Below are 18,250 nucleotides of genomic sequence, written 5' to 3' on the forward strand. Positions count from 1 at the left end.
AACTTAGTGTTTCTAAGAGCACTTGAAGCTTTGTAAACCTTTATTTTTTTAGAGTGGTTTTAGGTTTACAGAAAAATTAAGCAGCAAGCAGAGCTCCCCACCCCTGCTTGCCCTGGAGTGTGGTGTTTCCTCAAACGGATGAGCCAGTACTGAGACATTATTAGTAACTCAAGTCCCTGGTTTACATTAAGGCTCAGTTCAGTCTTTCTGTTGCATAGTTCTGGGGGTATTTTGGACAAACGTGTGATGTCAGGTACCCACCGTATCACACGGAGTGGATTCCCTGCCCTGAGAATCCCCCGTGCTCCCCACCGTTCATCCCTCCTCCCCACTCCCTCTGGCAGACACTGACTTTGTTACTGTTTCTCCTGTTTTGCCTTTTCCAGAACAGCCGTAGCTGCAGTCACACGCTCTGTAGCTTCTCGCTTAGCAGTCTGCATTTCAGAGCCTTCACGTGTTAGGGGCTCGCTTCTTTCCACGGCTCCGTAGAGATGCGGACGCGCTGCGGTTTGGCCGATCCCTTGCTGAGGGACAGGCTGCCTGGCTGCTTCCAGGTTTGGGCGCTTGTGAATAAAGCTGCCGTAAACAGCTGTTGGCAGGTTTTCGTCCGGACAGGTTTTCAACTCCCCGGGATAAAAACCTAGGGTACAGTTGCTAGATTGTGTGGTTGGCCTATATTTTCCTTAGTCAGAAGCCGGCACCTCTCCCAGCGCGGCCGCGCCTCCTGCACGCCCAGCAGCACCCAGGCTGCTAGTGTCAGGATTCTAGGCGTTCTGACGGCCGGGCAGGGGTGTCTTCCCGCTGTGTCCGTGGGCGCTTCCCTACTGGCCCGCGGTGCGGGGCGTCTCTTCACAGGTTACCTGCCATCTGTGTATCATCACTGGTGACGTGTCTGTTTATTAATTAGGTGGTTTGACTTCTGTTGTCGAAATTTAAGAGCTGTCTGTGCATATGGGTAGAAGTCCTTTATACCAGTAAGTGATTTGCAAATATTGTCTCCCAGTCTGGGTTGTCTTTTCATTCTCTCAAGAGTGTTTTCCATAGAATGTAAGTTTTTAAATTTAATGAAGTCCAGTGCAATCAGTTTTTCTTTCATGGGTTTTGGTGTCATGTCTAAAAGTCGTTGCCAAACCCAGGGTCTCTGGATTTTCTCCGACGTCACCTTCTACAAATTTAGTTTAGTTTTGTGTCTTCTATTTAGGTCCATGAGAGATCCATTTTGAGTTAATTTTTGGGAAAGGTGTAAGGTCTGAGTGTAGGATGTTTTTTGCGTGTGTATTCCCAGTTGTTCTAGTACCATTTGTTGAAGACTTTCCTGCCTCTACTGAACGACCTTTGTTGTGTTGTCAGACAGGAGTCGACTGTATTCATGTGGGTCTGTTTCTGGGCTGTCTGTTCTGTTTTACTTACCTGTTTCTCTGTTTAGCCATCACAATGGTGCACTCTGGATCACGTCTTGAAGGTGGGTAGTATCCGTCCTCTCCAACTTTATTCTTCTTCAGAATATTGCTTGTCTTTTGTCTTTCCATATATCAATTTGTCAAGATCCACAACAGAACCTTCTGGGATTCTGATTGGAATTGTACTGGAATCTATACATCAAGTTGGGGAAAATGATATCTTAATGCTTTTCCTGTCCATGACATGGAATATCTCTCCACTTATCTGTGTCTTGTTTTCTTTCGTCAGAACTATATTTTGTAGTTTTCCTCATATAGATTCTGTACACCTTTTGTTAGATTTGTAGCTAAGTATTTCATTTGGGGGATGCTAATGTAAATAATATTTTTCATTGACGGTATACAGGAAAACAACTGATTTTGTTTATTAACTTTGTATCGTGCGACCTTGCCCTAATTGTTCATTAGTTCCAGGAGTCTTCTGTTGATTCTTTGGGATTTCCTACATAGATGATCACGTCATCTGCAAACACAGTTTTATTTCTTCCTTCCCTTCCCCGTCTTTTTTATCTTTGATTACCTTTTCTTGTTTTAGTGCATTAGCTAGGACTTCCGGTAGCGTGAAAAAGAGTGCTAAGACCAGTAGTAAGAGTGGGAATCACTGTCTTGTTCTTGATCTTAGTGGGAAAGCTTCTACATTTTTACCGAGTATCACATTAGCTGTAGGTTTTCTGTAGCTGCTGTTTGTCAGGTTGAGGAAACTCCCTGTATTTTTAGTCTGCTGAGCTTTGACTGTAAATGGATGTTGGATTTTGTCACATGCTTTTCTCTTAACTGATACGACCATGTGATTTTTCTTCATTAGCCTGTTGATGTGATGATCCCAGTAACTGATGTTCATGGCTGAACCAATCTTGCATACACGGACTAAACCCCCTGGTTGTAGTGTATGATTCTTTTTATGCATTGTTGGGTTCGATTTGCTAATATTTTGTTGAGGATTGGTTCTGTTTCCCTGGGGAACTCTAACACAGGAAGTTCATTTTTAAAAGTTCCTGCTATTCACTTTCTTCCATTCTCGAGCTTCACATAAATAGAATCTTCTAACATGTAATATCCTGGGTCTGGGTCAGTAAGCATGTCTTTGAGACTGAGCTATGTTGTTTTGAGTATTAGTCTGTGGTTCCCCACAGGGAGCCTATCAGAATTCGTTGTTCCACATTCTCTCCGTAGTCACTCCTCTTTTCCATGGTACCGTTTCTGTGAGGCATTTAGCAGTAGCTCTCACACTTCTCTGATACCTGACGGTATCACTCTTCCAGGTGCTTACTGGGAAATACTTGGTTACCCTGCTTTGTTTCATGTCTTTTTCCCTTTTAAAAATTGGGCTTATTGACTTGCAGGAGTGTGTATGTTCCAGATCACAGTCCTTTATCAGATATGTCTTTATCAGATACCTGGATTTTCTTGTCCGTTCATTTTCTTAATGGGGTATGGATTCCAATTAATCAGGTTTTTCTTTAGAATAGTACTTTATGTGTCCTCTCTAAAAAGATCTTGTCACAAAGATAGACTCATGTTTCCTTCTAGAAGCTTCATCGCTTTAGCTATTATGTTTAGGCCTATAATCTACCTTGAATTAATTTTTGTGTATGGTGTGAGGTAGAGGTCAAGGTTTTTTTTTTTCTCTTTATGGACATCGAGTTGTTATAGTATCATCTGTTGAAAAGATTTACCTTACCCTATCGAAGTGCTTTCGTGTCTTTATGAAAATTATTTGTATATACCTCAACTTTGCCCACTTTTTACTGAACTTCCTCTTTCACAAGTCACCTGTTTGGTTTTTGTATTTTTTGGTGATTGTAGCCATCATTATATTTCCTGTAAAAAGTGAATCATTCTATGTGTTGTGCTAAGGCATAGTTCATTCAGTTTAACACAGAAGGGACTTGAAAATCTAGTAAGGAATAAATACCGGAGGACACAAGATGGTGGTGGTGAAATAATAAAATTTGGTCGTAACCATCGGAACGAAGCAGGTATAGGCAATTAAGTGCCTCAGCTGGTGGTTTCAAAGGCAGGTACTTTTGTTTTCCCTAGGCTTTTAAAATTTAATTGGAAATAAATTCATTTTGCACCAACTGGTTTTCTTGTTCATGCCAATAATGTTGATTTTTATTTAATCACCAGCTTGTAAAAAGGAAGCACAGAAAAATCCAAACCTTTCTCTATCCTTTATGCACAATTTGGAAAATTCCAATAAAATTCAGGTTCCTGGCAGGCAAGTTACACATCTACTGCCCTGTGTTTTGTGATTACAAATGTCCAGAGATCAGAAAAAAATTACTCGACCATATACATGTGGGTCTGTTTGTGTACCTATGACATTTTTAATTATAGCAACTTTGCAGCTTAATGATGAGCAAGGGTTAAGATCCTTTGTAATTTTTGTTTTTCAGGATTTTCATTGTTATTTTTTCATGTTTTTCCATATGAACTTCAGTATTATAACTCTGACATAAAACTTATTGTTTATTGGTGTTTTGCGGAGTATCCTCATTTATAAATTAAGGAGAGCTGACGTGATGTCACCCTAGCCAAGAACTGGGAATGTCTTTGCATGTGTTCACATCTACTTTTGTGTCTTTCAGGAGTGTTAATAAGATTTTCTTCATCTAGTTTTTGTTGCTGTTATAATTGGACTTTTCTCTACTGTTATGTTCTCTTAACTGGTTCTATTTTTATGTGTAAATTTTGTATCTTGCTACCTCAGTGAATCTTCTTACTTTTTGAGTTATTCGTTGCTCCTCTGGAGTTCCCCATGTATACTAGGAATTGCCAACCTTTAAATGGCCAGAGATAGTAAATACTTTGGGCTTTGCTATATGTCCCTATTGTAGATTTTTTATGTCTTTTAAAGATTTTATTTATTTGAGAGAGAAAGACAGAGCATGATTGGGGGGAGGGGCAGAGGCAGACACTGGGATCGATCCCATGACCCTGAGATCACTCCCTGAGCCGAAGGCAGATGCTAAACGACTGAGCCACCCAGGCGCCCCAACCTGACTGCTTTTTAAACATGTAAAAAGCACTCTTAGCCTGAGAGCCGTACAAAAACAGACTTCAAGTCTAGCTCGTTGACTGTTGTATCTGCAAATACAGTCCTTCTTCTGTACCCGTTCTTAGGCCTGTGACTGGCGTGTGGAAGTGGCTGGTGCTGCTCGTATGGTGTGGACGTGGTGAGCGGGGGTCCTTGCTTGACGTGGAGCACCGATGTCAAGCGTTCCCCAGCGTGAGAGAGGCGAGCCTTGGGTGTAGACAAGCATCTGTCAGCAGTCACGTCCTGAATGTTTTTACAAGGAATGGGTCTTAATTTTGGGAAAGGCTTTTTTCAGCATCTATAAAGATAATCATAGGATTTTTCTTCCTTGGGTCTTTAGATATGGTGTTTTCCACTAGGCCATGGCTTTTTATTTTCTTTACATGATGTTGGATTTTGTTTGCTAATATTTAGAAATTTTGAGTTAAACATGGACCAGTATCACAGAATATTACTATCTTTTTTGGTACTCTTTAATCAGATTTAGGTATGTGTTACACATTATAAATGTATAAACATCATGAAAATGGTTAGTTGTCCTTAATTTCTAATGCCTTGGAACAGTTCTGGAAGCATTTGAACGATCTGGTTGAAAAGCTGGCTTACATTGCTCTCAGAAGCCATCTGGGTGGTTTTTTTGCAGGAGTAGTTTAACTTTTTCTTGGGAAATTGGTTTGCTTAAGATTTGTATCTGTGTTGTACAGTTTTAGTAATCTATTTTCCTTAAAAAGTATCCATTTCATCTGGGTTTCCAAATTTAGTACTATATAGAGGTTTGCAGCGTAGCCACATGTGATTTTAAACATTTCTTCTGTTCTTATTCTTTTTGTATATTTGTGTTTACTCCACTCCCCTTCCCCCCCACCTCTTTTTTAACCAAGTTAGCTAGTAGTTGTTAGTGAAAAAACCTGTTCTTTTATAAAACTAGGTTACATCTGTTTAGTTCTATTCTCATTCTTTTATTGATTTCTGCTTTTTTGCTTTATTTGTAATATTTCCTTCCTTTTGTTCTTTCTTGTACTTCTTAAATTTTACTGAAAAAACATTCATTGCTATGGATTTTCCTCTTACCATGGCTTTCACATGTACCCAGTAGTTTAATATGTAGTATTTTCATTATTTACAAAAAAACTTCCATAATTTTTGTTCGGATTTCTTTAATCCAAGTCTTTTATAAATTTATTTTTAAGGCTTTATTTATTTGAGAGAATGCACCCAAGCGGGGGGAGAGGCAGAGGCATAGAGAGAATCCCAAGCATACTCCCCCCGCTGAACAGGAAGCCCAACATGGACTTGGTCCCACGACCCATGAGACCATGACCCGAGCGGAAGCTTAACTGACTGAGCCACCCTGAGTCTTTTAAATAGATTTTTTAGATTTCCAGGTAGAAGGCCATTTTGTTTTGTTATTGATAATTTTAAGTTTTACCGAATTATGATCAGTGTTACTTATAATACGTTTTGTGTGCCGATAATGCAGAATTTATCTTCTAAAGTTGAGTCTACATATCCATGGGATCGACTTCACTGATCAAAATTTGTTCTGGTCTTTTTATATCCTTTTTGTTCAACTGATGTTTTGTAGGACGGCGGATGCTGGCTGTGGGTAGGGTCTTTTTCCATCTGTAGTTGTGCTTCATTAAGCAGCTGCTGTCACTTGCACAGAAGTCAGTTGTATAGCGTGAATTAAATGTTTAGTATTAAAAGGTGCCTTTTTACATGTACTGCTTTTGTCTTGAATCCTGTTTTTTTCCCTGCGCACCAGCATGAGCAGGAGGGAGGGGCAGAGGGAGAAGCAGACTCTGCTGAGCAGGGAGCCTGACACGGGACTCAATCCCACGACCCTGAGATCATGACCTGAGCTGAAGGCAGACACTTCACCCACTGAGCCGCCCAGCCGCCCCAAAAGAGGTCATTTTAAAAACCGTGTCCACTTTGTTCATACTGTTATTTTTACCCTTTCTGAATGCAGGAGGTAATTAGATCTGGATTTTTAAGCCAAGTTGAAGTTTTTTCCCTTCTAGTTGATTAGTTCTGTTTACATTTATTTTTATGACGGATGCATTTGGTCTCCACTTCTTGCTTTATTTGCTATATTCCTTTTTGTAGGACGGGTCTTCTTTAATCTTTAAAAATATTTTCTGGCATTTAGGAAAGTTTTTGTTTTGACCACATATTCTGTAACCTTTTACTATCTCAGTTTTTAGTGGCCGTAACTCTCCGGGGCTCTACAGGTCTGCGGACTCTGCTTCCTCGCTTCGCCCTCACCGAACACCGCCCGCGTACCGTGTTTGCATCTGTTAAAATCCTGTCTATTTTTCTGCCACAGCTCTTGAAGTGACCTCTTGGTTGGATGAAGCTTATTCTCTAGATTTCTGAAGGCCTCACGCATGCTAGGTTCTTAGGTTTCAATGACAGGTTTTCTCACTGTAAATTCTGTGCCTTTTCTGCGGGAGCACGTTACTTACCCCGGCTCCTGCCCACAGGTGGAGGTGCAGATCGGAACCTCCCTTAGGTCTGCAGTGAGGATGTGTGAGGTGATACAAGGCATGTCCTTCGTAGTCTGGTGGCGAGTTAGCTGCTTTCCTTGATGCTTTTCAGAAGATGAACTCTTCTTCCTCTTCCTTCCAGGACCGAGCCACATGTCCTTCTACGTTCGAACCCACAAAGGGTCAACACTTTCTCAGTGGTCTCTTGGCAATGGCACCCCGGTCACAAGTAAAGGAGGGGACTACTTCGTGTTTTACTCCCACGGGCTCCAGGCCTCGGCATGGCGGTTCTGGATAGAAGTACAGGTGGGACTTTCCCCGCATTGCTGCTGTCCCTGATCAGGCTCCCAGGTGGCGTGTGGGATCATTATTCTGCCTTCCTACAACTGGAGAACTAAACTAATTTTCTCTGCCAGGTCTTGGAAGAGCGGCCTGAAGGAATGGTCACTGTGGCCATTGCTGCCCACTACCTTTCTGGGGAAGATAAGAAATCCTCCCAGCTGGATGCTCTGAGAGCAAAGTTTCCAGATTGGACATTCCCCTCGGCCTGGGTGTGCACCTACAATCTCTTTGTGTTCTAGTCTTCTGGATGAGTGCTGAGTACATGCCGAGCGGGATACCCCCGTGACACGGTTTCTCCCCGCGTGACATGGATGTTTGTAAGTCAGTGATTGTGAATGAGCACCTGTTCAGAGAGCTTCGTGGGCTGACATTCCTCAGGGCCAAGCACCATGATGGTGATGCTGTGGGGTCGTGACACGTGGCCTTTCTGACACTTGACGCCGGTTTCCTGGCACTGAAGCACACACATGGGTACCACCACTACACACGTCAGTCTTCTCTAGGACCTCAAGGATAAAAGCCAACAAACCACGTCAGTAGTCCTCCCCTTAAGATCATGAAAGATGTAGAAGGTACTGTGAGCTGTTCATGAGACAAAGGACATTTCCAACTGGAGCCCAAGATCATTTGTTTCGTCAGAGGACGGTAGCTAAAATCTGTTCGCTGGAGTAATGATCCCCCTTGAGATTGACCCTTAGGGATTAGAAGGCAGGTTCAGCAACAGCGGGGGGAGAACCAGGGGGCTTCTGAGGCCCCAGCCTGTGTTGAGAGCTCTACTTCTTCAGGCAGCTGCTCAGATGTGCTTGGCTCCTCTGTAGCGAAGCCCAGGCTCCCGCCATGGGAAGCTGTGCCGAGCTGGGGACTCGCGTCCTTCTGACAGGTGGTCCCTGAGAGCTGTGGCTGTGATGCATTTCTGAGTTGCTTTTAGGCTTGATCTCTACCTTTTCCTGTCCACGTTGCCATTTGAAGCGGAGCATTTGTTCAGCTACGTTTCCTGCGGGGCTCTTCTGGCTCGGGATGTCGCGTGGCAAGCACACAGGCTTGGTAGTGAGTGGGGTGAGGAGTGGCTGGGCATTTTATAAATATTTATTCTCTTCATTTAATAGGCATGTTCTGTTATCCAAGGTTAATCCTCTAGGGTATAATTTTATTGATGCACTGAGTCCTTAGTTTTGTCTGTTTTCTCACGAGTCTGAATAGTTTCTCCGTCCCTGTCCGGCAGAGCTGGCTTTCCTGGGGCAGGAGGGGGTGGCTTACACTGCAGTGAGGCCCCTGGAGCAGCAGCTGCTGGTATTAGGATCCTGCAGAAGGGCAGGCCGAGGCCTTGAAGGTGCTGTTCATTTTGAAGATGGCTGTGTGGCTTGGGAGGCGTGTCACGGCGATGCCTCTCAGGGCTTCTCGGCTCTGGCAGTGGAAGGGCTTAGGGAGATGAGTGGTCAGTTCTTCTAGCTTTCTTTTTTCCATTAAGAAGCTGAAAAGGTTGGACAAATTCTGAGTTTAGCAAGCAAAGGCCAAAAAAGACATTTTTTTAAAAAGCCACAGTAAAACAAAGTGGCACTAAGTGCATGGCAGGAGGCCATTGAAGCCGCTTGTGACTGGTGGCCGCAGTGTGCCTTCCCAGGCATGCTCCTCCCGCTGCCTGCCTCACCCGGGACTCCTTCAGCCCTGACCCGGCCACGCAGCCCAGCACGGCCGCGGCCAGGGCTGAACGCGGACTACGGGCTGTGCTGCAAGTACCGGGCTCCCGCCCCTGGTACGGGTGTCGCCAGTGGACTTCTGAGTTGGTCAGGTGGCGCAGAAGGACTGCAGTGTTCGTAGCTTGTAGAGAATCAGAGTTGTGGACAAAAAGTGGTATCTCAACGAATTTCAAAATACAGGCCTATTTTGTCCCTGTGGTTAATCGGAAATAGATTTTTATGGAGGGGGAATCCCATGTTGAGGACGTGCTTCGTATGAAAGTGATTTTCCCCCCTTTGGGAAGGATGTGATTCCCTTGCAGTAAGAATCATGGTTTTCCTTCTGCCTTCACGTCATTTTCCTTTGTAAACAAACAGTGTCTTCTGCTTTGGTTTTCAAGATGCTCGCTGGGCTCAGGGCGGACTGCTTCAGTGCCGGAAGTGGCTGAGCACTTAGCACACGCGCGGTCCGTCAGCAGCCTCGGAGACTCCTCATTCAGAACTCCCTTCTAAGAGGGTCTTTTCAGTTTTTCCTACAGAATTTAAAAGTAGCCCAGGGTTGCACATTCAGTGAAAATGTGAAGAATTGTGGTTTTGAAGAAATGCTTACAGTCTACATTGTGTCTGAAAGTACGTTTCCCCGTTTAGCTGATGGAAACAAGCGCTGTAGGGTCGCTAAGATGTCTCCACCGAGGGGCCGTAGCCAGCAGGAGGGTCTTTCCTTTCTTTTCACTGGTTGGCTGACTTGTTGAGGATTGGTTGTTGCCTTACATTACTGAAATAAACTTTTTAACCTACTAGGTTAGTATCATTAACAGAAAAACCAGATCTTTATCCTCATCGTTGAAGGGTTATTTCCAGTCTACAAAGCCTTTTTAAAACCTTTTTTAAAAGACCTAGATGGCTCACGTGGCAGAACGGGTATGTGAGTGAGGAGCGAAGCAAGGAGACACTGGAATGCTTTCTACTGTGGAATGAAATTGTGCATATTTTGTTAAATGTTGAGCTTTTTAAAATCCTCTCCACTGGCAAAGAAAATCACTGAAGGGCGAATCCAGGATTGTGGGGGCAGGAAGAAATGGTCTTTCAGCCAGTGGCCCACCACTCATCACTTGCCGCTCTGGAAACCCAAGGAATGGGGGCACCGCCGCTCCTCAGAACAGTCCGGTGCACCTCCTCATCGTGCCCCTTGCCGCCTTTTAGGGCCAATAAAGCCAAAATGCATTTAGGCCTCTTTATGTCTGGCTCTTTTTATTTGGAAAATATCTTATTTGATTTGTAAAAATATTAACGTACTGATTTATTTCTTCAAGTTTGGCTCTATATTATGACCAAGTGGAATTTATTCAAGGAATGAAAAGTTGGTTTAACACCTGAAAAGTCAATGTAATACACCATCTCAACTGACCGAGTACCTTTATCAGGTGAGGAAGTTCCCTCCGATGAAAAACTCACAGGTAAAATCCTCATCACCTGTGATAAAAGCCTGAAAAGCTTGCCCGTAAGGTCAGAAAGACCACCATGTCCACTACAGCCACTTCTGAATATTGTTCTGAGGCTCTAGCCAGGACAGTTTGGCAAGATGCATCCAGATTAGAAAGGACAAATTTATATAGAAAATTCTATGGAATCCACAAAACAAAACTGTTACAGTTAAATGAATTCAGCAGTGTTAAAGGATCAATACACAGATCAGCAATTGTATTTCTACAACAAAACAATTCTAGTCGCAATTGCATTAAGAATAAAATACTTAGGAATAAGCTTAATAAAAGTATAAGACAAGACTTTTATACTAGAATTAAACACTGCTAAAAGAAATCCCATGTTTGTGGATTGGCTTAATTAAGATGGCAGTACTTGCCAAATTGATCCACAAATCGAACATAATCCCAGCTTGTATTCATACGGAAATGCAAGGGACCCATAATAGCCCAGTCTTGAAAAAACAAACTTACGAGTCACATCTTCAAAACTTCCTACAAAGTAGGGACAGTAACCATGACCAGTGTGCTACTGGCAGTAAGAAGAGAGAGCGATATACAACTGACAGTCTACAAATAAATCCACATGTTTACAAATGATTTTTGGCAATGAGGAGAAAAAATGAATCTTTTCAGTAAATGATGCTGGGACAACTGAATATCCACACACAAAAATTAACTCAAAATGGGCCAAAGACCTAAACAGGAGTTAACACTGTAAAAAACAAAACATAAAAAAAGTCTCAGAGGAAAACACAGGCACAGATCTCCACAAACCTGCATTAGGCAGTGGCTCCTTACAAAGCACAAGCAACCAAAGAAAAAGCCGGACTTCACCAAAATGAAAAACTTTTATGCTTCAAAGGACAGTGTCCCGAAAATCACAAGCCATTGGAATGAGAAAATACATGCAAATCATATAAGGGTCTAGTATCCAGAATGTACGAAGAACTCTTGCAAATCAACCATAAAAGGATAAATGACCCAACTGTGAAATGGGCGAAGGAGAACAACGTTTTTCTCTAAAGATACGCAAATGGCTAATAACCGTGAAAAGATACTAGGCACCAGGAAAATCCACGCTATGCCATAATGACTCTCGGCTCCATAAGGAACTCGGACGGCTGTAACCAGAACCACAGCCAGCAACCAGCGCGGGGAGAACCTGCCACCTGCATCCCCTGCTGGCGGGAGTGCAGAGAATGGCGCAGGCACTTTGGAGTACGGTTAGGCATTTCCTCAAAACATTAACCAGGTACATGACCCAGCATTTTCACTTCTAGCCACATGGAAACTTATACATGAATGTTCGTGGCAAATGGTGGTGAACAGATGATAAATAGAAGCAGTACACCAGAAAGTGGAACATTATTCAGCCTTGGAACGACTACTGATGTACAAAGATGAACCTTGAAAGTGTCCTGCAAAGAGAAAGAAGCCACACAGAAAAAGCCACAGATACAGGATTCCATTTATATGAAACGTCCATAAAAGGGAAGTCCATAGAGACAAAGACTCGGGAAACTGGGGAACTCAGAAGCACTTTTAATCCCACCTGTTAGAGACGGGGCCCAGTCTCCTCTATACTTACATAGACAGTTTTGTCTGGCGGAAATCATTTTTATTACATTTTGAACATTTTCCATGTCCTCAAAATGGATTTCTCTTCCAAGCTTCTACAGTCAGGCATACAGGATGCTGCCAAATCTCGCTGCTCCTGTTCTCAATTCTGCATATAAATTTAAATCTGTCTGAATTTGTAGTTACTTCATAAAGAAAATTCTAAGAGGTGGAATTTCATAATGAAAAGAATATTTCTGTGGCTTTTAATAAATATACTTTTTGCTGTTAACCTGATGTGTTGAATAAAAGTTCATGTAAAGGTTTTATTGCCCTTTACCAAGTAAAAAAAATACACATTACAGAAGTAGCAGCAGCTTTAATTACAAGCAAAGGTTGACTTTACCCCCTCCCCCCCCAAAATGACTTCTTGTTTTGGTATCAGCAAATAAACTTCAAATAGTTGTTATACTGAATACTTGACTTCATTAGTTAAAGTTATGGCTTTAACAGTTGATGTATCAACCAAACAAAGCAAAATAAAAATACAAGTAAAATATACAACAAACTACCAAAGAGAAACTTTCCGTAAACCACCAATTTTTCTGCCTTCAGGCCGCCCATTTCTATTACTTGAGAAACAAGTATAGGAGCAAAGATTGATTCATGGTCTTAACCACAGCGGCTCAGTTAACCTACCGGTGCTCTGCTTTGACGAGTGCAAGAGGAGCCCAGCAGCACATGCGGAGATGTGAAAGGATCACAGCTGTTTACAATGGTAAATCATTTTATTGACTGTATTTTCACACCAAACACAAAAATAATGCTCATTCTCCTCCTAAGGGACTAGGACAGGAGAAGTTTCAGGTTAGATTCTTGCTGGGCTGCACGTACTCACATGGGACACATTTTCTACCATAAGATTCAGGGAAAGGTGGTTTAAAACAAAGGCTTAAATAAAGTAGCACCAGAAAGACCAGGTACCATCCTCCCACATCCCACCCGTTCAGGAGTTCTAGTATGTGAGATTATTGCACTTGTAATGTAAAAAGTAAATGATAGTAAATTACCAAACTCAATAATTTAAAACAGTTTGATGAATTTCGAACCAAGCAATTTCAAAATGGTTTGTGTTTCCCTTCCAAGGAAACCTGGGCTAGGACAACTGTATCCTGCCATTTACTTTAAAAAGCAAGGGTAGAGGACCAAGTTTTATTTCTAAACTGTAATTGTACTATGAGAAGAGAGGCTGTTTTACATAGTGGTATGAATTTGGTCCACGTCAAGATACACTGTTATTACAAAAATAAACAAGTTTGTTTTTGTAAAAAATAACATTGCATTCCTTTGTTCAAATTGCACAGTACAAACAAGCTATGTAAATTAATACTGATAGAAGGTAACTGGAAGTACATACAGTGGGCATGTGTTTACTCTGAAGCCATTAAGGAGTATGCAGATAGGTTTTCATAATGTATGAAAACTAAAATTTAAGTCATATCTAGAAATACATAAAATATTTTAAAAGTCACAATGAAGAATGCATTCTTCACATAGTAATTTTTAGTAGCCGTGATAATACAGGATTCAGCAGTCTATTTACATAAAGGTCCATTTTTATTCCATTTACAAAAGCAATAAATAAGAAACTACATTAATTCGCACAAAACCTGTTTCATGATCAGTGTGACCATTTCCGTTACTGAATGACCAAGCCAATAAACCTGTTTTTTTCTGTGAAGACTGCTCCTATTTGGAAAGAGCAAGCCCATCTCTCTTCCAAGAGTGAGTATCGCCATGCAGAATCCAGCATCAAACCTTACAAATTATAATATGAGCCCTAAAAATATGAACAGTGCCTTTAGTCTATTTACACAAGAGTATTCACAAAAAGATACAGCTCTCTGATACAAAAGAGTTTAGTGGTATCTAACAGCATAATTGGTAGGAGCCCTCAGACCTGTGCCCACACTGACCAGGCCTCAAGCTGCTTGAGGAAGCAGGCGCACTGACTCACAGGTAAATCGCTTCCGCCAGTTCAGGACTGGGATTTAAAGGCTAAACACAGCCCAGGACAGGTCTCCATCGCGACAGCCACTGCTGTGCCAGGGCAGGCATCTGCTCAGCAGGCCAGTGCGGGAGTCCAGCGCTCTCGATCCAAAGGGGCACGCAGGGAGCTCAGCACTGATGAGCTCCAGCAAGCACCTTCGCATTTGTTTTTAAAAAGCAGTCTGGACACACGCTGAACCAGAAAACACGTAAGAAGCTGGAAGTAGTGAAAAAGTAGGCTCATCTAGGGCAGAACAATCCCTGTGGTTTAGGAGCTACCATTCTTTAAGAAAAAAACCAAAATATTCTCCTGTACAACTGTACAATACTCTTTATTACTTTCCACTGCAGCTTAAAAAATTTTTTATGAAAAATGATTTGATATCACATTTTTATGGAGTCCGAGATTTCTTAGAGGAGCAAGTTAAAATTTAATACTACCTTACCAGAGTCTCTGAGTTCTCTCCCTGGTTAAATCGTCCAACTAGGTCGCAGTGTCCTCAGTTGTACGCTGCTGTGAATTAATACTGCCCGCGGTGATGGCACGTCACTGTCGTTAGGACACAGAACAGTCGTAAGTCCCATCCTGAAAAGATTCCTCCTCCTCCGCTCGGGTCGTGTCCTCCTCCTTCCGGCTGACCAGACTGCCACCTCCGACCTCACCCTGGGGGACGCTTCCATGGCCCGAGCAGCCCCGGCTCTCCTCTGCCCGGGGACCGGCGTGTTCAGGGGTCTTACCCACGGTTATTGGCTGGAAGGCTTCGGGCTGGACCTGTTCTTCTGTGAGCTCACTGAGCTTCTGTACTTGTGGCTTAATGATGTTTAAAAATGGCTTATATCCAGGACTAAGCAGAGGGAAAAGGAAATTAGCTCTCTCTTGCCACACTCAAAATGCTCCCTAGAGTGTTCTGGACAAACTCCTACTAAACATGGACACAGTGAGGTCTCCGTGCTAGGTGGTGTGGGGAGGGGAGGAGGCACAGGGGAGGGAGGAAAGGGTTCTCAGGAGTCCTGGCCAACACAGGGGCACTGCACCCAAGGGAAGTGTCTTATGTTTCTGAGCTCCAGCAACAAGGACTTTTTTCTCAAGTATTTTAATTAAAAAATCACATTCCATAGTCTGAGGACCAACAGGGTTTCTTCAGATTTGAAGAACCTTCACACAGTACATCTCTTCTAAGTGAATTTGGCAACTAAGGAAACAACTAGATCCAAGGAAGGGAAACCTCAGATCCACACATAACTGGTGACAAAGGGCTACGATCCAAGGCTCTTCACTTCTACCCACTAACTCTTACTTTGGGCTTGCTAGTAACTGCTATGGACTGTTAAAAATTTAAGGCGTGTGTGAATTTATCTTTTCAAAGTAGATATTTTCAGGTTATTATTAGCAGCAATTCCACATAACCACAGACCTCAAGTTCCAGTCTAACAAGTCTAAGATCATCTGTACTGTGTCATTTACGTACCTGGCTGGGCACAGAATAGTGACTAAAGAGAACAACTTCAGAAAGGAACGTGTGAAAGCATTTTTATTTCGACCAACCTAAACAATTTCCAAATAAATGAACTAGAACTAAACCTTACAACTGTGAAAGGACACGACTCCCCCGAGGACAGCCAAGGTAACAAGGTAACAGGCCTAAGGAGACCCGCACTTACCAATCTGTAGAGGCCCATCGGTCTACTGCGTGCAGCCCCGTCTTTATGTTCTGTAACATCTCTCCATCCACCTCTGAAGACTGGATGAGAACCACAATCTGGTTGATTACTGAGGATTCTCTAAGAATCAGGCCTATGACAATGCACCAGTCTAGACATCCTGCCTCCATGAAGATATGCAGCAAGTATCTACAGAGAAGCAGAAACAGCAAGATCGAAGCTCAGAGGGTACTGCAGATGTAGAGAAGGGCAGTCGTTATCAGGAGAGCAGTTCCAGTAGCCTATTTGCCCAAATACTCGGAGTAGGCATTCTGTGCTTCCAGGACGCTGAGGAACTCACCGAAGCTGGACCTGGGATTTGTGAGGCCCCTTACTCGCCAGCTCCATGGAGATGTGTTCTAGCTCTGACTGAGTCAGACTGAGTGTGGAGAAGTTTTCATCTACCATCGTCCAGTCTCCATCCACCATGGAGCTACTTTCAGTCAAGTCTGTGGCGGAACCAATACTGCATTCATCACCTGAGGAAAAAGTGCCGAAAGTTACAAACGAGCTTCATGTAGAAAATACATTTAATTTCAAATATTAGTGGTTTCTCACATGTTGATTTCTGCTCAGAATTTTGAAACCCAAATGTTAAATCAACTGCTAAAATTCCCATGCTATGTTAACAGTAGGAGGTATTTTTAAGACAACAATTGTTAGATAACCAGACATTATGTGCCTTTGGATGGGAAAACACACTACCACCTATGTAGCAGTCTTGCCTGCCTCCAAAAAAATCTAGCTATCATTTGATCAGGTCTTTAGATTCAATTACTAATTTATAAGAAATACAGAGGAAAGTGTTAAACCATGAAGATGCAATCACCAAAATTCATATTTTGAAAAAAATCACGGGAGCAAGTTTCATCAATGACTAAACAGCAAGGGGTTAAAAAAAAAAAGGGGGGGGGCACCTGGGTGGCCCAGTATGTGACTTGGGTTTTGGCTCAGGTCGTGATCTCGGGGTCATGAGATCAAGCCCTGTGTTGGGCTTCACGCTCAGTGCAGTCTGTTTGAGACGTGCTCTCCCTCTGCCCCTCCCGTCCATATGCTCTCTAAAATAAATAAGTAAATCTTAACAACTACAAAAATGGTGGAGAGAGAAGCAATCATTTTTTAAAGAAAGAATTAACCACAATGTGTGAACCTTATCTGGATCTGGTCCTAACCATAAAAAAATTTATGACATTATGAAACAATTGAATTTGAATACTTACCAGATATTTAATGATATTAAGGAATTACTGTCAAGTATTTAGAGGGATGATAATGGAGTAACTTTTTTTAAGAGTCCTTTTAAAGATACATACTGAAATATTCACAGATAAAATATATCCTGTCTTGGATGAAGTTTAATAATACTGGAAGGGATCAAACAAAATTTGGTCATGAGTCGGTAACAGCTGAAGCTGGGTAACAGATACATGGGGGTGGGGGTAAGGGTTCCATGATACTATTATCTCTAATTTAAAAATATATTTCAAATGATCTCTCTAAAGAGTTTTCTACAAAAAAAAAAAAAATGCAAGCAATGATATCACCTCATGTCTCTTAGGATGGCTACTATAAAAAAATAAAACAAAAAACCCCCCAAATCCCCAGCAAATAAAGTACTGGCAAGAACGTCAAGAAATTGGAACCCTTCGTCAATGTTGGTGGGTTGACAGTTCCTCAAAAAATTAAAGAATAGCCCTGTGATCTGGCATTTCCACTTCTGGAATATATGTATATACCCCAAAGAGCTGAAAGCAGCATCTTGAAAAGCTCTCTCAACTCCTATGTTCATTGCAGCAAAAGATGGAAGCAACCAAGTGTTCATGAGTGGGTAGACGGATAAACAAAATGTGGTGCAGACACACAGTGCAGTGCTACACGGCTTCAAAAAGGAAGTCAGTTCCCACATCTGCTGCAACGGACGTGAACTCCGAGAACATTATGCTAAGTGAAATAAGCCTGAGTCACAGGAAGACAAACACTGTATGATCCTACTCGTATGAGGGATCTAAAGTAGTCAAATTCATGGACACAGAAACTAGAGCGGTGGCTGCCAGTACCGGGGAGGGAGGAATGGGGAGTTGTTATCTAACAGGGATAGAATTTTAGCTTGGCAAGACAGAGCTCTGGAGGCTGGCTGAACAGCAATGTGAATGGACTTGACCCCACTGAACTGTATACTTAAAAATGGCTAAAGTTGTACATATTATGTGCATCTTCTACAATTTAAACAAAAGTAATGGAAGCTGTAAGCTTCTCCACGTAGCGGAAGCTCAAAATACGGTGCTGACAGACTAAAAATCAAACGCCAACCAAGTGCTGGGCCGTGAAGGACACTGCAGACAGTCAGGCTAACTGCTGCTGACGCTCCCTGTACCCGTACAAGCCTCAGCAGCATTTGTCACCTGGAAGCTTCTTCAACCTGAAACTCCACTAAAACTGTAAGAGCAAA

General features: G+C 42.4%; 2 protein-coding genes across 6 annotated transcripts in view; one reads left to right on the forward strand and one right to left on the reverse strand.

Annotated features, from left to right (window-relative positions):
• The window catches only part of ERMP1 (endoplasmic reticulum metallopeptidase 1), a 41,852-nt gene extending 31,607 nt beyond the window's left edge, over nt 1-10,245 (forward strand). For both annotated transcript variants that reach the window (XM_045772360.2, XM_087858883.1), the window contains exons 14-15: nt 7,132-7,295; nt 7,406-10,245. In XM_045772360.2, coding sequence (XP_045628316.2) covers nt 7,132-7,295; nt 7,406-7,570 — 329 coding nt within the window. In that variant the 3' untranslated portion in view covers nt 7,571-10,245. The remainder of the gene's footprint in view (nt 1-7,131; nt 7,296-7,405) is intronic.
• Nucleotides 10,246-12,820: 2,575 nt separating this feature from the next.
• Nucleotides 12,821-18,250, reverse strand: part of RIC1 (RIC1 partner of RAB6A GEF complex) — a 134,462-nt gene continuing 129,032 nt past the window's right edge. For all 4 annotated transcript variants that reach the window (XM_045772357.2, XM_045772356.2, XM_045772355.2 and 1 more), the window contains 3 exons: nt 16,103-16,280; nt 15,763-15,951; nt 12,821-14,945 (listed from right to left, as the gene is read on the reverse strand). In XM_045772357.2, coding sequence (XP_045628313.2) covers nt 14,657-14,945; nt 15,763-15,951; nt 16,103-16,280 — 656 coding nt within the window. In that variant the 3' untranslated portion in view covers nt 12,821-14,656. The remainder of the gene's footprint in view (nt 14,946-15,762; nt 15,952-16,102; nt 16,281-18,250) is intronic.

Source organism: Ursus americanus, chromosome 34 (assembly GCF_024610735.1).
Source record: "Ursus americanus isolate L20-20 chromosome 34, mUrsAme1.1.p, whole genome shotgun sequence".
In the NCBI taxonomy this organism is placed as follows: domain Eukaryota; kingdom Metazoa; phylum Chordata; class Mammalia; order Carnivora; family Ursidae; genus Ursus; species Ursus americanus.